This window comes from Leguminivora glycinivorella, chromosome 15, assembly GCF_023078275.1.
Source record: "Leguminivora glycinivorella isolate SPB_JAAS2020 chromosome 15, LegGlyc_1.1, whole genome shotgun sequence".
In the NCBI taxonomy this organism is placed as follows: Eukaryota; Metazoa; Arthropoda; class Insecta; order Lepidoptera; family Tortricidae; genus Leguminivora; species Leguminivora glycinivorella.
The window spans coordinates 14,243,597-14,267,585 of NC_062985.1; the positions used below are offsets into that span (position 1 = coordinate 14,243,597).

Genomic DNA, 23,989 nt, shown 5'->3' on the forward strand with positions numbered 1-23,989 from the left:
TGTACTATATATAGTACAAAACAAAGTCGCTTTCGGCTGTCTGTCTGTCAATCCCTAAATACGGTTAGAAGTTTAAAACTACGCAACGGATTTTGATGCGTTATTTATAGATTGAGTGATCAAGTAGAAGGTTTATTAAATTATGATTATACTTGTGTGAATCCGGAACGGGTCGTTAATCCTGACCATGATCATTAATAATTATGCTGAAGCAACGCATACATGAATATGTATTAGGTCTCAATTTACTAAAGAAATAATAATTTATAACCCTATTTTTTCAACCTCTAACTGATACGTCTTAATAAACATAATCTGTCATAGTCCCTAATTAAATAAAAGAATTGGTAACCCTACTAGGCTCAGGACGCAGCGGGCCGCAGTTAATTACACGGTCGGCGCAGACGCGATGATTTGGTTATTAATAGCGTTCGATTAGGGTGACCTATTATGAGCATTGTGTCGGGACAAACGCGGGACAAGTGGGACGTGGTGCTATGATTAACGCGAGATACCGATAACGGTTATGTTTATTGCAGTTATTGTAACAAGCATTACGTTCTTTTTTAAATGTATATTATTTTTACGTTCTAAGTTCTAACTTTAGGAACTTATTTATTAATGAGGCAGTTACCTATTACAATCATTACTTACTAAAACATAGATTAACACTGAGACCATTTTTAACGCATTATCGTATTTTTAAAGTATATTTCAAAATAATTTTATTTTCAGTACCTAAGTATTCTGTACCTAAGTTTATAAAATCATAGCCATCACCATCATTTATCATCGTCACATTCATAAATTTTACATTGTACACCCAGAAACAAGAGTGAAATATGAAACAACATTACAGAAATAACCAGAGACCGTTATAACGAACACAATTTTAGTGATGGCCAGAACTCGTTAAATTATTTCACGGCGCCCGGTCGCCACCTGCCTCGGCGACTTGCTTTTTTTCTCGCTGGCTCTTGGACTAGCTGGATACAATAGCCGTGTGTTGTACAAGCATTACGTAAACGGTTGCTTTGTTTGAAAGCTTTAGATTATAGTCTGACTTTTAAGTATCTATTTATTAGAGCGTGCGCAGACAGTGAGCGCTCTGCGTTCTGTCAGAGTTCCGCGTTCTGGTGACCGTTGACCGCTCAAGAGTTACAATGCACACAGGCGGCGTTCAAATTCTCGCGTTCTAGTTTCCCTTGCATCTTTGTACGTGCAACATGTCACTGAAAAGTTCGTGTTCTGATGAAGAATTATGCCCTTGTGAAGCTTACAAACTTCTAAAAAGAAGATATTTAAAGTATTGGGTGCACCAAATTAACACAACGCGAGAAAAACAAGGAGAATTTTGTAGTAGACATTTTGTCAAAAGGAACGATTGTCGATTGATGGTGACGCCTCTACCTTCAACATTCAAATTGCTCAAAATTTGCTTTAGATACGATATGGAACAAATACGTCAGTGTCGAAACTGTGATTTTTGTTTGAAGAAACGTCGTTTTTGTCTAAAGGAACGTCGTTTTAGTTCGAAAAACCGTTGCCTTTGTCTGAAGAATCGTCGTTTTTGTATGAAGAAATGTCGTTTTTGTCTGAACTTCGTTTTAGGCACTGGAATATCCTCACAGTAGCTCTCGCAATCGTAGCAGCCTACGACATGTCCCGTAGTAGGCGTTCCATGTGCTGTTCCGTGAAACGTATATAATTTTCAGTTTAGAATTAGGTAGGTACTTATGAATATTTTGAATTTTTGATTAATTAACTATCTAAGCTTTTCCTTTATATTGAGACTTGAGTAAAATCTCATTTACCTTTCAAATAGTTTCTGTTGTGCTAATGGTTGACAAATATCGTACTTAGGCCCACTTGCACCTACTACTTAACTCAGGGTTATCTGTCAAAATCCATACAAAATGGTGGGTTAACCCTGGGCCTTAGAGTGCCCTAGTTTAGTTTTGCCGTTTGTCTAATAGTATGATAGTTTGTTGCAAAGGAAAGTGGCCCCTCTCCCTCCCACCTGCATCTTAGGAGTTTTTATTCAAAGGTGCTAAAGGAATTGACAAATGTACCTAACGTGTAACATGACCCATACAACCATTTTAGTCGCAAAATCTTCAAATCAGTAACTAACTGTCAAATGTGACATAACGCGTGGTAACGTCGTGCAAACAATGCGACCGTATTGATACAATAACAAAATGTAGTCGTCGTGTGCACTCGTTACGGTAACAAAATGTGTACGAATTTGTGGCTGTCAATGTCACTGTCAGAATGACTTTTAACGACACTTTATTAGTCGACGTTTGCACACATAACGGTAACAACATGTGGACGAATTTGTGGCTGTCATTGTCACTGTCAGAACGGTTTCTGACAGTGACATTGACAGAATTTGTACACACATGTGTAGGTCTGATTACAGAACTGCTCCTAAACCACTGTATCCGCAAATGACAATCTGAAATACGAAGGTTTCTCAAACTGTCTTGTGAAGTTGTGGACTGGTTGCTTTGAATCATTTAAATATGAGCGAATTAAATAATAATAAACGACGACGACCATTTAATACACTGGTCAAAAAGAGAAATAAAAAAACAAAGTGTGATGTAAAGCTGCATTTTTGGTATGTTATTTGGGGTCCTTGGGGGAATGTAGGACTATATTTTGCAAGCAAATAAATGGTGTGCTAACTTCGTAATTAAAAAAAAAGTAAAAAATCAGACTTTTTTTGGTTTTTGCCGTTTTATTAAAAAACTATGCATTTTTGGTCAAAAGTTGCTGTGTAATGTTGAAAGCGCATTAAATTCCAAACAGTTTGATATATTTTTTATCAATGTCCGTCAAATATTTTTTGAGATATGAAGCGTCAAAAAAAGAGCATTTTTCCCCTTTCTATGAAAATATTCGATTTGCTAATATTTTTAGACAAATATCAGCAAAACAACTTAGGCTATTACATAAATTGTTAAATAAAAATGTAGAAAATTTCACTAGCTTTCATTTAAAACCAAAAGAGTGCCAGTTATTTAAAAAAATAGGATTATATCATAAGTCTAGTATAACTGGATCAGAAATAATCGGTGGATGGTAATGGCCAAATGGGATAGTTTACATATATTTACAGGAGGCGTAGCAGAGAACGAATTATTATTATTTGGGGGCTGTTCAAGTATTACTCAGACACATATTTGCGTATATCAAATCAACATTTATTTAGTAAGTTAAGTTTACGGTCAGAAAGACCTCAGGATCGCCGCTTGGCGGAAAAAAATATTTACTAGTAGAAAACTCTCATTAATTGAATCAGATTGGTCCGAAATTGTTCTTGTACGGACTGGTTTTTAAAGCATATCACTGAGGGTCAATAACATCGATGCAATCTTACGAGCGTTGTCGTGGACGTGCCCGAATCATAGTATTCTCCGTTTAACGAAATATCAGTACATAATATGTATGTATTGTATTGCACGCGCAGGTCTGTCACCGGCGCGCAGGTGTAGTCGGACCATAACTCGACAGTATAAACGCTTGTACAAAAACTGAGGAACAGCTGTCTTTTTACGCTGTCACTACATTTGGCGAATCTTCTAGCCAACATGTTTGCCCTTACTGCGGTGGCTCGCCTCTGCCTTTCTATGTCCTCCTGGTCTTTTAAACTGGACAACAAGATGTGGCCAAGATATTTGACTTCGTGTACTCTCCGCAATTGAACTCCATCAAGCAAAAGAGGTGGTACATGTGTGGGCATATATGCTGCCTCCATGAGCATAAATTCAGACTTGTCCGGATTGTATCTCATGTTATGCTGGCTGGCGTATCTCTCGCATTCTGCAAGTAACTTACGCATAGCTCCCACAGATGGTGCTAGTAGGACCATATCGTCTGCATATGCGATGTGATTTATCATTTGCCCATTGATGGAGCAGCCAACCTCGGTACTGGTCAAAGCCTGCGACAGCCCATCTATGTACACGCTGAAGAGAGCCGGAGACATACTGCCTCCTTGTCTCACGCCACAGTTTAGCCCGCTGGCTGTGGACAGAGTTGACTTCCATCTTACTACGTTCTTCTGCTGGGAATACCACTTCTCCAGTATCTTAATATTTGGCGTGGGCGCTTTCCGTTCCCGTAGTTTATTCCACAGCAATTGGTGGTCAAATACAGAACCAGGACCCTCAAAAAGGAAAAAGTAAAATGTAACTAATTCTGTTTTATTTTTCTAATTTACTAAACTTCAAAATTTTACTGTATTTTATTTCTTCATTAGTAATAGTCAAATCGATGCAAAGTTAGCTTAGACAATTTTTTCAGATAAACGAATATCAAAGAAAGTAAGATCGAATAGATAGCACTTTCAACCTAAAACTTTTAGCGTAAACTATTTTACCTTAACCAATCTGCCAGACTCTTGGCTTCTCTATTTATAGATTTTTTTTGTTTACCAAAGTAACTATTCGTCTTACTGACCTTTATTTGCACTAAAACTAAAGCAAAATAAATTTTATACAATGTCATATTGCAATATATATCATATCATGAAGTATTTTGCAGATATTTGTCTAAAAATATTGGCTAAACGCTACATTTTATAAATGCGTCAAAAATTAACCTTTTTTGACGCTTCATATCTCGAAAACTATTTGACAAACATTGATAAAAACGATGTCAAACTGTTTGAAATTTAATGCGCTTTCAACATTACAAAGCAACTTTTGACCAAAAACGCATAGTTTTTTAATAAAAAAATAAAAACCAAAAAAAGTCCGATTTTTTTACTTTTTTTTTAATTACGAAGTTAGCACACTTTTTTTTTGCTTGCAAAATATAGTCTTACTTCCCCCAAGGACCCCAAATAACATACCAAAAATCCAGCTTTACATCACACTTTGTTTTTTTAGCCGATTTTCATGTAAGATTTGACCGGTGTATTAAGCACTCTTCGACATTTTATAGAAATGTGGGAAAGTTAAGAAAAGTGCAGAATGATAATACAAATAGATAAGCACTTTATGGTTACTTAATGTATTAAATATATAATTTTTAATTCTTATTGATGATATTAATAGAATTTCTGTTGCGCAATGATAGTTTTTTTCAGTACAGATGCTGCTTTTTTTAACGCAGTAGTGCGAGCAAATCAAGCAATGATTCATTTCTTGTCTGGTCGAAACTCTTAGCTTAGATTTAGGTACTGAAAATCGTCGTACGATACACGTGCGAAAAGGACATTCACAACTCGTGTCGATTTAAAACACTCCCTTCGATCGTGTATTAATTTATCGCTACTCGTATCGATTTTCCTCCTTTCTGCACTCGTATCTACAAGTATTTTGTTTGGCATAGTACATTGACATTTAATTCATCACGTTCCTTATTTATGCAACCAACAAGTCCGCAAGAAGTTTTAAACATAATATATTCTTTGAAAAATAGCAATAGTACCGGTTATGACGGAATATGCACCAAAGTCATTAAGAGTGTTGCACCTATATTAGTATACCCAATTAGTTATATTATAAATTTATGCATAGAGCAGGGTACCTTTCCAGAAAAACTGAAAATAGCAATTGTGCGACCGCTTCATAAAAAAGGGGAGAAAGAAAATATTGATAACTACAGGCCAATTGCACTTCTTCCAGTATTTTCTAAAGTCTTTGAAAGGGTATTTTATAGTCGCATTAGTTTATACACGGTGTTTCCGGTATCACTCAAAACCTCAGACACCCCAACTGATTTTTATTTTTTTAAACGTATCTAGAATGTTAATTTTTTAATCTGATGATTATTATTTTTTTAAATTGAGTTTTAAATTTTCTGTGCAGCTCTACTCGGCTTTTAACTCTACACTCAATAAAATAATTGCTAGCTACCATCATAAACCTTCAAACTGTTTAATGTACGTTACTGCAACGACATAAGGTTTACCAATAGATAGCTATGTCAATGTAAAGCACTTTAACCTGTATCACAGTAAACTTCAAATTGCACAGGTGACTCAGTAAGCAAATTTAAACCTAAAATTCAAAATGACAAGGTTGTAATTAGGTACGAGTTCAATTTGTTATGACTTAAAATTAAACTGATGCACAACGTCTATCTCGTAGCGGAAAAAATAATCGTCCAAGTAACCAGCCAGTATTAATACCCTTAAATACTGAAAAAGGTATACAACCTCTAACAATATGATATGCACAATGGTGTATTACAAATTTGTAGAATGGGCACGTAAACAATAACTAATAATACAAATTAAAACAAAAAATATTACCCCCATCAAGATATAGCTCAATCGATTCTACTCTCGATTCTGAACAAACAGTTTTCAGGTTTTTAGTGTTAAGTGAAACACGGTGTATTTTGAATCTAATAACTTATTTGCGCAAGAACAAAAGGGATTCCGTAAAAATAAGTCCATAAACATGGCTATTTTTGATTTATTAAAAGTAATCGTGTCGAATATGGATAAAAGACAACCAGTTTGCGCCCTGTACATGGATTTAACTAAGGCCTTCGACTTGGTAGATCACAATATTTTAATGCACAAGTTATACTGTTATGGTTTACGCGGAAATACCTATGATTTGATACTGTCATACTTAGCTGGTAGGAGACAAATGGTTCAAATAGACTACATAAGCTTAAAAACGAAATGCGAGGTTACCTTTTCATCTAAATACAGAGATGTCACACGTGGCGTTCCACAAGGAAGCGTATTGGGGCCATTACTATTCCTCATCTATATAAATGATCTCCCACAGTCCGTTGAGCACCCAATGGTTCTCTTTGCCGACGACAGCACAGTTATATTGACTGGAGAAAATCCACAGCAATGTCAAGAGAGTATAAATCATACATTGGAATTAATAATCAATTGGTTGAATTGTAATAATCTACATATAAACTTGGAAAAGACGAAAATTATGAATTTTTACCAAAGAAAAAATGATATGATTAATAATCTTACTGTGACATATAATAATCGTTTAATTGAGGAAACCGATTGTACAAAATTTTTAGGATTAAATCTAGACAATAAGTTGACATGGGAAACCCAAATTGACATTATTTGTAAGAAGTTAAATAGTTTTTCGTATGCATTGTATAATTTGAATAAAATCGTAAATCGCACTCAAGTACTTACTGCTTATCACGCATATGTAACATCTACACTGCGCTATGGTATCATGTTCTGGGGTAACTCAACTGATAGGGAATTGGTATTTAAGGCTCAGAAAAAATGTTTGCGCTCTGCATGTGGGCTAAAGATACTTGACTCATGTAAACAATATTTTGTCAATTTGAAAATATTAACTGTACCGTGTTTATATATTTTTGAAATAGTAATGTATGTAAAATTAAATATAAATCAATTCCCTGCTTACAATAGTGCGCGGCAGCGACATAAAATTGCATATCAGCAATCCAAAACAGCCTTGCGTGCAAAGAGTGTTTACGGGATGGCGCCTAAAATTTACAATAAGTTACCTAACTCAATAAGGGAATCTGAAATGCCGCTATTTAGGAAATATTTATTGGATTTTTTGGTGAAAAATGCTTTTTACTCTATAAAAGAATATTTAAACTATATGCCACACATGTATTAATTAAGTATAAGTAATTGTAGGATGTTTATTATGCATGCTGCATGATAGTCATAAATTCTAGTCATAGTTATAAGGAACGCTGTATGAAACTAGTTTTCTATAAGATTTTGCATGCCCTCTAGCTGGCTGAATACACTGCACTTTACATTTGTTTGATACCATCTACTTGACTGTATTCTTGCAAATAAACGATTTGATTGATTGATTGATTGATTGGGTTACAAAAAAAAACACATTATTTACTCTACTACGTTTTATTCATGTCTCTTTAACATTACAAATTTGTAGATGTATAGATAAGTGCTATACAAAAATCTTGACAAAAGAAGTACAGAACGCTGAAATGAATGTTGATAGTAATATTAGGTAATGAAGACTACTTCAACAAGTGTCAATTGTGAAATGCCGCAAAATACTAGTTGCTCTATAGAAGACCATAATAATATGATCCCCGATCCTTTACAACCCAGCAGCTCGGTACGCACGTTACAATTTTTTTTTAATCTTCTTTAGTGAGGACAACTGAGTACGACGGCATATTTAATTGTTTATAAAGTTTGAGGATACCTGGAAAAAATTAATATATTAGCCATTTTGAAAATCCAATAAATATTCACTGCTTTCGGTCACGCGTGTACGCTGCGACCATTTTGCGACCGTTTGTCGTCCGTTTGGTGACCGTTTGGCGACTGTTTTTTACATGGAATATTACCGTCTTAATCCATATTTTAACAACTTTATTGGTTTTCTAGGCATTATTTTTATTATTTCAGTATAGTATATGCACCGGAGCACTAAAACTTCACCAATCAATATACATAACACGCAAACACCGAGTAGTCAATAATATTATTACTGGTTAAACTGAGTTAAATTGATGGCGCGTTGATAAATTTAGACTTATTTTATGAAATCACTCGAGCAATTTAATTGGCCATGGTAATTAGCCCACATTATATTACAAATGCAAACAATATTTATCTTTAACAAATTCTTACGCCATTACATTTTAATGTCAAATGATTATATTTCTTTTTTACTTTGACGTCTCTGACAGTCGCCATTTGAAAAGAATGAAATGAACGAATGATTTTGGGAAAGTAGTCGCCAAACGATAACAATGTGTGCACGCGTAGTGCACACTTCTGTCACTTCTGTGACCATTTGTGCCTGTTACCAATCGTCCCCATTTGGGTCGCCGCGACTAAACGTCGACCGTACTGCGACTAAGCATTGAGACCCGAAGACCTGTGTGTACACAAAATAGGAGGATTTGCGTAGGAACGGCGACCGATTATGGTTATATGGGGACAAACTTCTGTAATCTAAAATATGTAGTTGGGTAAAAACACTAAAAACAAACAAAACCCAAGCACAAATTACACAAATCGTCCTTCATAAATAAAAACACTACACCAAATTACTGTTGTTAAACAAATTTGTTTTATTAAAACAAATCTCCATTAAGGTCGTGCGTCGTTCAATAATTCAGCATCTTCGGAAAAAGTAATAATCAAATTATTTTACGGACATTAGTGGCGCTGGCGATGGTATCGGGCCGGACGAAATTAAATGTCACTTGTGTTCTTTGTTTATGGAAATGGGGACTCGATTGATGGTAACTGCCCTTGCCATGAGTTACAGGCCGCGATATTATGGCTAGTACTTGTGTGACCTTGTATGTTATACGCGTTTGATGTAGTTTAAGTATCTTCGCATTAAGATAAATGTGTACTCTATCCTTTTAGAAAATATCTACCCCATTATATACCTTTACATGCCTAATATTTACGAATATCTGACAAGTTGCGTGACTTCTTATTTCATTTTTATTTGGTGCAATATTTCGACTTCCTCGAAGTTTAAAATTCGGACAATCACCTACCTACTTCACCAGTCACGTCACGATTCTAATTTAACAATTTTGGTGTCAAGTGGTTTTGATATGATCGTCTTGATTTTTCAAGATTTTCATTTAATTTTGCAAGCACCAATCAACACTAGAGATTTTCAAGTTCGTAACAGTAGCAAGTAATTCAGAGAAGAGCAGGTTAATATTGTGCCCTGATATTGACGTTATTCGCTAGGTGCACGACTGGTACAGTCACCGGCATAAATAAGTGATGATTTCTGTACCTTGTCACTTTAACGTCGAGTCTGAAATGTCATACGAAATTGTCAAACGATTTAAAGTGACAAGGTACAAAAATCATCATTTATTTATGCCGGTGACTGTACCGCCCTCATGTGTCCATACTTAATAAGATTAAGTATTTTTGTGACAATCACCGCCACTCTTTTTTTTATTGTAGACTGATCAGCGATTGACCCTAGTTACACCTGATGGAAAGTGAAGACACACTCGCGCCAATACCTTCCAATGAAGTTAATGAAGTAACGATTTTTATCACAAGTTCATAAAGGAGCATTTCTTTTTTTTGCCACTTTTATGAAATGTGATATTTTTTAAAAAACAATGCTATTTCTACTCAGAATTACTAGCTTTTTCAATCCTAGTAGTTAAAAAAATTGTCCCATACGATTTGTTCTTATTTTGTTACCATTTTCCGTACGTGTTGTATGGGGTAACAAAAGAGGAAAGTAACAAAAATGTATGGAAATTCTGGGACACTTTTTGTCTCCCAGTGATATTGAAAGTACTCGTGATTCTGAGTACAATTGACCGAAAATGCCCTGAAACAATCAAAATAAAAAAAATGGCAAAAAAAAAGAAATGCATCAAAGAATGATTAATAGTGTAGATGCCAAATCGGATTGTATCTATATACTCCCTATGGTTTGATTAAAAGGTCCGCTTCCCCGCGGCCGCCAAATGCCGCGGTGGCATTTGCTTTTTTACTTACCTCATTTGGGAGATGACATTTGCGATGGTTTTTATGGAGGCGTGTGCGGAACATTAATTCTGTATAGCTACGAGAAATATAATATCTTTTATAAGTAGATTAGCTTTTTCACATAACCGTTACGTAAGACTTTTCAAGCTTACCAGTTCTAGGAACTACATCTTTTAAAATCTGAAGGTACAATCAGCTGTCAATGTACCCTTCTAAGATAACCTATAAAAGTTTATTTTGATCGTAAATATACTATTCTAACTGTACAGTAACTCTTGATGTTCTTGGTGTTTTTAGGACAACTGTAGCACCTTTAAGACTTCTTAGCATGCACATGCGCAGGGTTGAAGTTGCATAAATTAAAAAGTGCAGTGCAAAAATATATACTGACAGAGTTTCCTTGTGAATTTTCGGCGTAGGTAACCTATCAAAATTGTGCTTCTCTTCTGGGAAAACATATGTACGTATACGTACCTACACTGTAGGTATTTGTAAGTGTAAACGCATCGCTTTAAGTCAAATTAAATCGAAGCCCAAATAATTAAGCTGCATTGAGTACCGTGCCAGTAATCGGTCTTGTATAACGGTTATACGGCACGGTATAATTATACCGAGCCTGAATACTTCATGAGCGAGCGTTCGGTGACGCGGTGACTGGAAATCAGCCGGCCTAGCTGAATGACAATCGTTGACGCTAGACGCCGATCGTAACACAGTCTGGCTCTATCGCGCCAATACAGAGGAGCGATAGAGATAGATAGCTACGATAACGATATTATCGTAAGCGTTTGTGCATTTGGCTACATGCCTCGGACGATGACCGTTTTATCGGGAAATTTCATTATGGTTTTCGAGGTCACTTGTGTTTGTGGCGTGTTTGAGTTAAATCATAACTTACATCTGCATTAATATGTCACTCTTAGATCGCAATAATAACATGAGACACGCTCTTATTAAGGCTCTACAAACAAGATCATGTCATATTAGGTACTTTTGCGCCCTTGTTGTGTCACACATCGATGCAGTTAATGTACATAAATTCACACATATATTCCCAAGCAGCAAGGCAGAGCACACGAAAATGTTCAAGTTTCAGTAGATATCTCCGCAAATAACGTTGACGGTGTGTTTGTCTACCATTTCCTATTTTCCTCTCTCAGTTATTCTAAGGTTAGCTGGAAGAGATCCCTTAAAGGGATAAGCTCGCCTTTTTACATAACTGTTGTAATTATTCACTGTACTTGTAATTTGATCTGTGCAACAAAGTGCTTAATGCTACTACTACTACTATAATGAGTTGAAAGCAACCGAAGTTGTGAATTTACAGTGACAGGTCGCCCACACCACAATAGGCTAGTTTCCTCTACTAGTCAAATCAGCTTCTTTTTATGAACTGTCAAAACGATTTGTTAATATAGAATTACTATGAAATACTGAGGAGTGACGTCACGGTACATTTATTTACTTTATATCTTTCTCTTTGGCTTATTAAATAGAAATTATGTTTAAAAATAACTACTGTCCATATTTTTCTTCTAATTATTTGGTGCTTTATTTCGTGCACTGGATAAAATATTTTATTTTAAGTATAGGAAACTAGCCTATTGAACCCAAATCCCGCAGTCGAATTCTACGACACCCACGAGAGGAAACGGGATGCTAAAATTCTTAGCCCGGCACTACACGGGGTTGCAAACACGGTTAATAAACATGGCACCTGAAATCAACAGGGCTGTTTTTAACCCCCGACGCAAAAACGACGGGGTGTTATAAGTTTGACGTGTCTGTCTGTCTGTGTGTGTGTGTCCGTCTGTGGCATCGTAGCTCCCGAACGGATGAACCGATTTAGATTTATTTAGTTTTTTTTTGTCTGAAAGCTGAGTTAGTCGGGAGTGTTCTTAGCCATGTTTCATGAAAATTGGTCTACAAGGTCGCGGTCGGGGGTTTTTCAAAATTTTAATTTTTTCGTAACGTTTGTTAGGTATATTTAGTTAAGATTTTAATTTTAATTCATTTTGTATTCTCCGACATTCATATAAAACTGAATTTAACCCCCAACGTAAAAACGACAGGGTATTATTAGTTTGACGTGTCTGTCTACCTGTCTGCCTGTTTTTCTGTCTGTTTGTGCGTCTGTCTGTGGCTCTCCCGAACGGATGAACCGATTTAGATTTAGTTTCTTTTTTTGTTTGAAAAAAAAAACTCAGCTTGAGTTAGTTAGGTTATACATATAGTTTCCTAAAACTGGTGCTTCTTCTTGGCTCTTCTACTCATAATTTTTTCCAAGCCTTTTTAGGCAGGTGCGTAGGCAAATGCGCAAACGCTTACCATAACATCGTTATCGCAGCTAGCTATCTCTATCGCTCTTCCGTATCGGGGCCATGTTTTTCAAAGTTGTCCACCCCACTTTTTTTGTAACATGGGTATTTTTTACGCGATTATTACTCAGAATCGCGAGCTCTTTCGATCCGGATAGGAGAAAAAAAATGTCCCAAGATTTCCATACGTTTTTTCGAACCTTCCATTCCGTTACCGCCATACATAATGTATGAAAAAATGGTAACGGAATAGGAAAAAAACCTTGGGACACTTTTTTTCTCCTATTAGAATAGAAAGAGCTCGCGATTATGAGTGGAAACCACATAAAAATTTCCAAATCCAAAAAAAGTGGGGTGGACAACTTTGAAAAAAATGGCCCATCGGCGCGATAGAGCCAGACTGCATTTCGATCAGCGTCTAGCGTCAAAGATTATCATTTCGGCTAGTCCGGCTGAGCTAGGGCAGCCAACTGAGCCAACCTTCGTTACCTGATGGGAAAAAGTGACATAGTTATTAATATAAATAAGTTAGTAGGTACTAATTGAATCAATTTTGGCTTCACAGTTCACACCAAAACTGTAATTGATGCAACTGCCAATAATTCTAACCCGCGTTGCTTTAAATGTACAGGTTTTGAAGTTGAAAAATCTTAAATAAAATGTATTTTCGAGTGGCCTAGCTGTAACATGACAATTTAAATGAAAGATGAGTGGTGTGGCGTGCGATAGCGAATCGGTCAACAATCATAATAACACCGAGCTTTGTTCACGGCACTGGCTGCTTAAAAATGCATGCCGGTGGTCCTCAAACTGTTAACTTATAAGAGTTACAGATAATGTTGGCTTAGCAAGGTTCCTATTGCCACGCGCCCCACGCGGCTGCTGCGTATGCGTATCCTAATTATCCATTTAAAGTTTAACGATCTTGATCGGCTTGATAACTTTAGTGAGCGTTTATGAATAAGGGGGTCAAGGTATGCGCATAATTTATATGTCGACGACTATAAATATGTCTGTGTGTGAATAGGCAGTTTTGCTATTGTCATTCGTAACATGAAAATTGTAATAGTTCAAAAATATATTCCAATATATGTACGGTAATGTAGGTACGTAGGTTTGTTAAATATAGGTGTAGATAAGTATAGGGCATATGTGTATCCAAGTTATTAATCAAAGTTTACGTGGTCATTCATGGTATATCCAAAAAATAAATACCTTATACCTATTTAGAAGCAACCAAACACATCAAAACATTCAATGAACGTCACAGTTTGAGCGCCGCTGCAAATCGGTAATCTATTGCATTAGGGTTAGTTATCCGGTATTATTTAAGTAATTGCCGTGCCGTGCATCAGATAGCGGTCACGTGTCGGCCCGTGCCGTGCCCGTGTCGTCTGTAAACACCTTTATCTGTCGGTACGGCTTTCGAGAATTATGGGTTTAAATAGCGCACCAATTAATTCGGAATTACAGTAACACCTTGGATTAAATATTGAGCGTTGATTTTTTTATTTGTTTAAATATGTAGTTATAATTTCAAATTATTTCAATTCCTGCTTTTCGCACTTAAGCATTTTGTATCACTGACAAGTTCAACTTGAGTTTTAAATTGTCCACTATTTGTGACACATAAGGTAAAAGCACCAGTGCTCAACACGATAATGCCCAATATCACACATATATATATATATATATATATACCTATATATATATCATATATATATAGGTGTACACTGTCAAGCACTGGTGTTTTGGTATTTTTATTTTTACCCTATTTTGTTAAACGTAGATTATAATACCTCTAACCTCTTGTATCATTTGTTTCAGAGTTGCCCCTGGCCATGCCGAGTGCGCGAGGAGTGGGGAGCCCTAGTCCCCAAGGTGGAACGCGAGGAAGAACCGGAACCCTGGCGGCTGCCGGACCTTCGGCCGCCAGCTCATTACTTGCCCCCTCCAGGTACCAAGGGCTAGGCCAAGACACTTGCGTTGGTCACGAACTCACGATCTTCTTAAGCTGCTAATGCTAACACATTACCGGGACGTGTCAAGGCCATCGGAACTCTGGTGGCTGCCGGACCTTCGGCCGCCAGCACATTACCTGCCCCCTCCAGGTACCAAGCGATAGGCCAAGATACTTGTGTTAGTCACCTCACAAGTCTCACAACCGATCTTATTAAGGTAACACAGTACCGGGCCGTGCATGAGGTGTGGGGGACGCTGGTGCCCAAGGTGGAACGCGAGTAGGGTTCGGAACCCTGGCGGCTGCCGGATCTCCGGCCGCCTCCTTACTGCCCCCTCCAGGTACAAGGCTACACATCGACCAAGATAAAACACCACAATATGATCAGGACTATTCGCTAGGTGCTCCACTGGTGCTGCCCTCATTTTACTAAGTGTGACAATCAGTTTAGGTAAAAAATCGTTTCACGTCATATCGCGATCGTAATATAAATATGCCTGTTAAATACTCAAGTTTTATACCTCTATTGTGTGGTGAGTGTTTTACAGAGACGATCTAGGTAAGCTAACTGCAGCACGTTTGATAGCATGAAGTGGGCACGTATGTATTCTTTGGAACATTTGGATATTTTATAAGTAGACCATATACATATACTATCGTATAAAACTCAACGCCTCTACATATTTAACTAACTAACTTACCTCACTTACTGTAACTTGGCATGCCTCTATTTTCATAAGCATACTGAAATGTAAGAAAAATGAGACTGATGTATGTATGTATATCGTGTCAGTAGAAAAGAGGCGTTTTCAAATTCAATACTTCGCTCCTTCATTTTTTTATTCGTCCTATTTTCTACTGGCAAAGTAATGCCAGAGTATAATTAATTAACTAAGTACCTACTTGTCGTATGTTGACAGAACGAGACGCGTGCGCAGCGTGTGTGGCGCCCCTTCCGCTGCTCCCGCCGGCGCCGGCGCCGCACTAGCGCCTCACCTGACCATGAAGCAATATCAAACCTTATAGACGGTCAACACTTGGCGGTTTAGCACATGCGTTCTTGGCGCGCGAGCCCATACATCAAGCGCGACTTCAAGTACCTATGGACACTCGGGCGCGAGCGCAAGTTATGCTAAACGCCTTGGGGCCTACTGGGCCTAATAGTCAATAAATAATATGGGTATTAGGCCCCAGTTAATAGCAAGGAATACGTCTTGTGTTTTGAGGTGCCCCTCTGCAGCCACTGACGCTGAGCACGAAGCAATAGCAAACCTTATTAAGCAAATAATAATATAATTTGTATTATAATTATTGTATAGGCTGTCAACACTAGGGGCCTAGTCAATAACTAGGACCTAGCGCAAGGAACCTGTCGTGTATTGTGAGGAGCCCCTCTGCAGTCACTAAGCAGGAAGGGGCCTAGTCAATAACTGGGGCCTACCTCAAGGAACCTGTCGTGTGTTGTACGCTACTAAGTACGAAGCAATATCAAACCTTATTTAAGCAAGCACTGTCAACATTAGGGGCCTAGTCATAGTCACGTAACTGGGACCTACGAAAGTGTTGCGTGTCGACAGACAAACAGTGTGTGGCCTTTTTCGTTGCTCGATAGTCGGTGATAATACCTACTCATACCTAATGATAGCAAGAAATGTTTTCCATTCACTGCATTGGTTTGGTACCTACCTACTCTTTATAATTACATTCAAAATTTATTCATATGCAAAGTACCTAAATAATTAATATAGGTAATTTGTTTGAGACTATCAATCAGATCAGAATCATTGGACAAAACACTCTTCACATGAAAATACTTATGACTTCATTCACTAGATGGCGCTACTACTAAATACACTGTTACCAATGTGTGCATCTCATCTTGTAGAATAATGTAGATACTCATACGATTAGGATATATGTAATTATGTAGAATTTAGCGTCTAGTACAACACAAGCAATCCTATTGAATTGAATTCATCCCACTTGATGTTAATCGATCTAGTCTATAGACCTAGTCAATATTAATAGATAATATTATATTACTCATTTAAATTACTTGTAAATACTTAAATGTAACAATTACCACAGATTAATAATAAGTTACTAACGTATGCAATTACCTAGATTAAACTCGCTGTAACTATAATAATGTCTTTGTACATATTCTTTATCTGCGATATCATAGCTAGTAGGTTGAACAATTGTGTTTTTACTTTTTAGTTATGATTAACTCTTATTACAACAAATATATGGGAATACTACACTGATATATAACATATCTTAAACTTCTTCTGCACGTCGTTTAAATATTGGATGGATATAAAAAATGGGAGTAACATAAGTGCAAAATAACGACAATTCAATTATTTTAGCTTACTAACGCCATCTACTCTATTTTTCCACGTAACTTTTAGAAATTACTTCGAATAGTTACCAATTTTTTGCCTTAACAAGTTTTAGTAATGTTAAATACATATCATTATGATCCTTAGTACCTAATACCGTAGGTATATAAGTGTATAAAAATAAATAGTACGATTTTAACATTATGCATCTACTTATATACCTAAAGAACATATATACATTACATATATACAATTTCACCTGTATCCCATTAAGGGGTAGGCAGAGCACATGAAACTACTCAGGTTTCAGTGCCACTCTTGGAATGTACTTACCTAAAGAAGTAATTAATTATTTAATTTTGTTCTTATTGTCCCAAATTGGTGAAATTGAAACTTGTAATATTTCACTTCTATGTATAAAATTATTATTATTCCATTTATAGAAAGCTGTAATGTGTTAGAAACAATAATAAAAACAAATATACTTACCTAACCAGTTTTATTTTGTAGGTATCTATAATTATCGAATCCTTTTACGTCTTTCTTTACTTACAAATTAGACCGAATACAGCATAACACAGTAGAAATGGAACAATTTTTTTTATCATAGAAACATTACAATTGGGTCAAAATAGTTGCCACATGTAAAGCAGTAAGCATAGGTCGACACCGTCCATCCTATTCTTTTATACTCTTTTTTTGCCCTTCAAGCTTGTAGGCTTCAACGTTGTACTTTATTGGCAATTCTTCTACTTATGTATAGTGACTCATTTTATTAGTGATCGGATGGTGATCGGTTACAACTTTACAAGTTCGGATCTTAATTGGGCAAAGGAACAAATCCATTACAACTAGCGCACTCAGAACCAGTTGCGGATGGAAACAGAACTACATGTAGGTCAGCTTGTTCCATAGAAGGCCGATAGATGGCGTCATAAGTCATAACTTAAATAACACTAAAATTTTATTAAATATTCGTAACACCATTTTATTTCTAGCTTTAGAAAAATGTTTGCTGTTTTTATAATATTTACATTTTATTTATTTGTTCAAAGAAATGTTTTCAAAACTTGTGAGAAAAATACTGCTATCGGCCATGCCATAGACTCGAATTTTGTCACTGACAGCACCAAGCTGACGCAAGTGTCAATGTCAAAACATTTTGTCTATGCCTTTTCCTGTTAAGTTATTCCCGTGAGAGGTTGGTTTCGTGTTTAACAAAATCCGTTTTTATCTAGAATAATAATGAAGATTGAATGGAATCCCGCTAATATGCTCAAAAGAACAGTGTTTACCGGTTATCTGAAAGTTTATTTCGTTAAAATTGTGAAAGTCAGCAGTGTTTCAGTTAATAACCTCTTTGGGTGTCTTGCGTTAGTAACTTAAGCCGCCTGTTTCAGAAACAAAATGGGACGTTACTCTCGGGAGCCGGATAACCCAGCCAAGTCATGCAAGGCGCGTGGCTCAAACCTCCGTGTTCATTTCAAGGTAATTTGTAGCTTCGATCGTAATGTTTACTTGCATGATACACGACTTAGGTTATCAATGGTAACTGAGTCTTTATGTTGCAGAACACTTATGAAACGGCGATGGCGATCAGAAAGTTGCCTCTGCGCCGTGCTGTGCGTTACCTGAAGAACGTGACTGAGAAGAAGGAGTGCATTCCCTTCCGTCGCTTCAACGGCGGTGTGGGCCGCTGCGCGCAGGCGAAGCAGTTCGGCACCACTCAGGGCCGCTGGCCCAAGAAGTCTGCGGAGTTCTTGCTGCAGCTGCTCAGGAACGCCGAGTCCAACGCTGACTACAAAGGCCTAGATGTTGACAGGCTGGTTATTGATCACATTCAGGTATGTACCATTATTATAATTTTATCTTCTGTGAGTGCTTAGTTAGAGCCAGTGTGGGTGAATTGTAACCTTTAAGTGTAAATATTTGTATTAACTTGACACTTTTGTGGTTTTATTATAAGTGACAGAGTTGTATAGTGACATTGAAAGTTGTCAAATTGATGTGATACATGTCAAACACTAGTCTTAGGTTAGGTTCTCCAGACAACATCCTCTGAAAACTACAAAATTCGAAATTTATATACAGCAAATTCTCATGAGAAGGTCAACACCTACATTGGCCAATTCACCCTGTGTGAAATTGTAGAGTAAAAGCCCTAACAAAAATACATAGACAATAATGGGACTCCTGCCCTGATCCTGCAGAGATAGCGGCAGATGTCACTGACTGGCAAAGACCCTCGAGACTCCCTGTAGTATTTATTTATGCACTGTTGCCTTTGTACTAGGTAATATATAAATAAATAAATAATATATACATAGATCAACTTAGCCCCAAACTAGCATGGCTTTGTACAGTCAGCTGCAGAGAAAAGTAGACCCCCTTGCATACAAATTTGTATGCAGGGGGGTCTACTTTTATCTGCAGCTGACTGTACTATGGGTGCTAAGCTACAATATTCATACTTAAGTAGATAAATACATACTTATATACATAGAATACATCTATGACTCAGGAACAAATATCTGTGCTCATCACACAAATAAATGCCCTTACCGGGATTCGAACCCAGAACCGCGGCTTAGCAGGCAGGGTCACTACCAACTGAGCCAGACCGGTCGTCAATCAAATAGGTAATTAATTAATACTCCGCTTTCAACACAAAAACTTGATTTCACAATCCAAACCTAGAACTGAATCTTTGCCAGTATGTCAAGTAAATAATAAAGTATTATCAAAGAATATGAGCCAAATTGTCAAAACTGTGATTCAAGAGTTTCAATCCTGTGTTGAGAGATTGCCCTGTGATATTTTACTTTGACAGTTATATTATACTTGATATTATACTTGATTCTCTTTGATAAAAACTACTTTCTGCAATAGTAAGGGATTACCATTGAGAACAGTATGTAAATAGGTTCACGTTCCAGGCGCCATGTAAATCCATACTAATATTATAAATGGGAAAGTGTGTATGCCTGTTTGTTTGTCCGCCTTTCACGGCAAAACGGAGCGACGCATTAACGTTATTCTTTCAATGGATATAGTTGAAGGGGTGGAGAGTGACATAGACTACTTTTTGTCTCTTTCTAACCCCCACTTCCCTAAAATGGGGGGTGGAAGTTTGTATGGAGCATTCCGCAATTTTCGAATTTAATGCGAGAAGCCACGGGCAGAAGCTAGTAACGAAATAAACTTAAAAAGAAGTTTTAGATATAAAGTAAGGTTTAGTTTCTTCATAGTTAAATGTAATCAAAGAGGATCGAGTATTATAGAGAGTTACTGTCAAAGTAAAATGTGTAATCACAATGCATAGACTGCCATCTCTTGACACAGGCTTAAAACTTTTGAACCTTAGTTTTGATAATTTATTATTATTCAATTATAGGCGAGCAGCTATTCCGCTGATGAGCCTATGTCACACAGTGTCTCATGATTTATAGTTAGCAAAGTCATGTCACTATCTTATTATTTAAAAGCCACTTGTCTAGTCTGTTTTCAAACACATTTGGCCAATATTCTTAGCTCGATATGTGTAAAAATGTCAAATATTAATTAGCGCCATCTAGCTGAGCGTACCCTAAAGGTGTAATGCCATCTAGGCCACTGTACCTTTTTCTGTATGGTACTGAGGTACGTTTTTTTCTTAGACTATCTGTTTATACGGAGATATGTCTTTGATGTAATTTAAACAATTTTGTCTAACATTGCCTTTTTTGCTTGACAATGTGTATTTATTGCACAACCTGTTTTCTAAAGGCAGAAAGTAAATGGTGTCAGGTAGTTTACAGGAAATAAATATATTATTTATTCTTCCATGCCTGTCACCAACATGCTATAATGATATATTATAATGATTGGCACTTATTGCTAAAAGTTGATTGACTCCCTGACATGTATTTTCTCTTATGTATGATTTATTTCCAAAATGATTACTGTGTTACAGCTGTAACAACTTGGACAAGCACTTTAATAGACTGGAATGTTGACTGTGATTACCATTTTTACTTTTTACAAGCTCCCAATATTTTGATGCAGTTATGGCCTTGCTTCTTTTTTAATGGTAACATAATCAATTCCAATTTTAATTACTTTCACAACCAACACAAGACCCATTTTCATAATTTGTTAGTGTGTTTAGTAAAACGTCCCACTTTGTTGGTTACCATTAAGGCGAGATTTATTTGTATCTTTATATGAATAAACTGACAAAGCAGCTTTATAGCAATCGACAAAGTAGGACGTTTTCCCGTGCACACTCACATTTTAATGCAAAAAAAGTCCCCACAAATATTTGTTATGTCACATAACTTATGTGGTCATCAACGGATTAAGGATATCTATACAAACCATTGTTTAGTGACTGTGTTTTAAGAGAAAGAAGATTGACATTGGTCATAGGACTAATAGGTGGAGATGGCACTAACATAAGTTTTGGTCTATGAGTATTTGCATAAATAATTAACTGACACTTTCTAATATTAGGAAACAGGCAGGACCCATAATGTACTGAATATTGACCTCATGGATCTCATGATGAATGTGTGTTGCAGGTGAACCGCGCGCCCTGCCTGCGCAGACGCACGTACCGCGCGCACGGTCGCATCAACCCCTACATGTCCTCGCCCTGCCACATTGAGGTAAGCACCCACCAAATGACGTAAGATAGACCAGTGATCAAGCACTATGGATGCAAAGCATTAACAAAACTTGCCAAGTGAAATCTGAGATTCCAATATAGAACAAAAGCATAGTGCTGATCACTGTTTAATACACACTAGTCTTGGAAGTAATGAATGCATCAGGAATATTTGTGCAGTACTTATGTAGTAAGGTTTTATTTCTACTGAAACATCAAGATTTCTCTTAAAATGTTTTTTTTTTTATAAAAATAATTGTTTACAGAGGAGATGAGAAATATGTACAATAATATGAATAATTCTGGTTTGTAAAATTCCTAAATACATACTGTAGGCTGCAGCACAACCTGGGTTCAATTCCTGCTAAGGCACTGGTCCCACTGCGAGCTAGTAAATGATGAGCTATCAGCTATAAAATGAACAAAAGATAATCACTCCCGTGTAAATAAAAGAGACACGGCGATGTTTATAGTTACTCGGCCAGCGGTGAACTATCAATATCGCCGTGTCTGTTTTATTTGCACGTGAGTGTTTATCTTTTGTTCGTTTTTATAGCCGATAGCTCATAGTTTACTAGCTCGCGGTGGGACCAGTGCATAAGGGCTATGAGCTCAGGTTTTTTAAGTCTTGGATGACCTTTTGTTTTATTTTATGATATAATTAACTATAGTCTGGGCTAACAAGGGCCTTGTTGAGCTTACTGTACGATTTAGGACCAGTTGACGTCAGCGTCACGCAGCAGAAATTCCCCTTCAAAAAAATTTGCGACAGCAACAGACCCTTAAGCCCCATTTAGATGGTACGAGTTTCTCGCCTCGAACGTACGATTATCGAAGTTCGAGAAAAAATATCGTATCATGTAAACTATGCGTACGATATCGCACGGGAGGAGGCGATAATCGCCTCGCCTTTGATGTTTGTATGTCTCCGTGTAAACAAAACACGTATGCGAGAATCGTATACGAGTTTATGCGCTACTCAGTCGAAATGAATTCTCTTTCCCTAGAAACAGAAATCATGTAAATCATGGTATTTTTATATTTATAGCTAACTCTCAGTAACTGCTAAAACCAAAAATAAATAAGGGTATCATTATTGTAATTTTTTGTAAATTATGAGTTGTGTTACTCGAAATAAATGAAAAAAAAAAAAATAATTTTAATATCATTTAAAATAAATCATATCCATATTCTATGTTCAATTATATCCTAAACTTAATCGCAAGTATCGCAACCAAGATTTTATTAGCTAGGTCGAATTTATTATTTTCTCTATTATATCATTATTATTTAGACCGTCATAAATAATTTATAGTGTTTTTAATATTACTGGGTACTATTAAACTTAAATTCAAATAAATCAATGTAAATTACATATATCCAATATTATAAAAAAGCATATATGTGTTTATAATTAATTAATTAGCAACTAAGCACGCAAGTTGACAGGCAAAACTCGTATGAAAATCGGTTCGCTCCGATTCGTGCGATAATCGCACGTTCGAGAAGAAATGTCATACGAGAACCGGTTTAGACGAGTCGAAAAATGTTATGGAAATATCTCCCGAAAATTCAACTCTCCGTCTAAACTATTTCGCCTGACGATAATCGCCTGGCGAGTATCGCATACGATACTCGTATGCGAGTTTTTATTTCTCGCACGAATGTAAACGTTTTCATACGATAATCGCCAGGCGATTATCGCATACGATAATGTCATACGAGTTTCTCGACCAAAACGGGCGAGAAACTCGTACCATCTAAATGGGGCTTTAGTATGTCTAAGAATGTTCTGTAATATTTTTTTTTTTTGCGCAGGTGTGCCTGTCGGAGCGTGAGGCGGCAGTCGCGCGCGCCGCACCCGCCGACGACGCGCCCGCCAAGAAGAAGCTCTCCAAGAAGAAGCTGGCTCGCCAGAAGGAGAAGATGATGAGGGAATAGAATAAACTACTCTAAACAGTACACTACGCTTTTATTCATATCTCCAAACTCGCTTATATCCCAGGCTCAGAATAACGGGACAGAGTTATTGTTTAACCACACGTGCCAATATTGATTCCCGAGCAAGCAATACCCCAACTCGACCCGAGCAATATTAATTCCAATATTGAAACGCGGGCGTAGCGAGTTCGAGAAGCGGAATATTGATGTGAGGGTTTCAAGGCACGAAGGTTAAAATACTTTGTCACCGAGTGAAACACAAAATTTTTCAACACCAACCTGAACAAAATACTGACTATAAAACACCAAATTAAATAA

At 36.9% G+C, this 23,989-nt stretch overlaps 2 protein-coding genes across 5 annotated transcripts in view; both read left to right on the forward strand.

Moving 5' to 3' along the window:
• LOC125234254 (SKI family transcriptional corepressor 2) overlaps positions 1–17,543 on the forward strand; it is a 35,348-nt gene extending 17,805 nt beyond the window's left edge. For 2 of the 4 annotated variants that reach the window (XM_048140465.1, XM_048140466.1), the window contains exons 8-9: positions 14,608–14,737; positions 15,661–17,543. In XM_048140465.1, coding sequence (XP_047996422.1) covers positions 14,608–14,737; positions 15,661–15,728 — 198 coding nt within the window. In that variant the 3' untranslated portion in view covers positions 15,729–17,543. Of the gene's footprint in view, positions 1–14,607; positions 14,892–15,660 lie in introns of all 4 variants that reach the window. The other 2 variants (XR_007177955.1, XM_048140467.1) reach the window with 2 other exon arrangements.
• A 687-nt stretch (positions 17,544–18,230) lies between these two features.
• On the forward strand, positions 18,231–23,692 carry LOC125234173 (60S ribosomal protein L17). The gene is made up of 5 exons (XM_048140379.1): positions 18,231–18,286; positions 18,486–18,573; positions 18,657–18,929; positions 21,645–21,731; positions 23,549–23,692. The coding sequence occupies exons 2-5, from the start codon at positions 18,493–18,495 to the stop codon at positions 23,669–23,671; spliced, it is 564 nt and encodes a 187-aa protein (XP_047996336.1). The 5' UTR covers positions 18,231–18,286; positions 18,486–18,492; the 3' UTR covers positions 23,672–23,692.
• Positions 23,693–23,989: the final 297 nt, after the last annotated feature.

Excerpts from the sequence above, each read along its gene's own strand:
- LOC125234173 (XM_048140379.1), top strand. The coding sequence starts at position 18,493 with ATGGGACGTTACTCTCGGGAGCCGGATAACCCAGCCAAGTCATGCAAG. Across the intron at positions 18,574-18,656 it reads ACCTCCGTGTTCATTTCAAG|AACACTTATGAAACGGCGAT; the intron begins GTAATTTGTAGC and ends TTTATGTTGCAG. Across the intron at positions 18,930-21,644 it reads TGGTTATTGATCACATTCAG|GTGAACCGCGCGCCCTGCCT; the intron begins GTATGTACCATT and ends TGTGTGTTGCAG.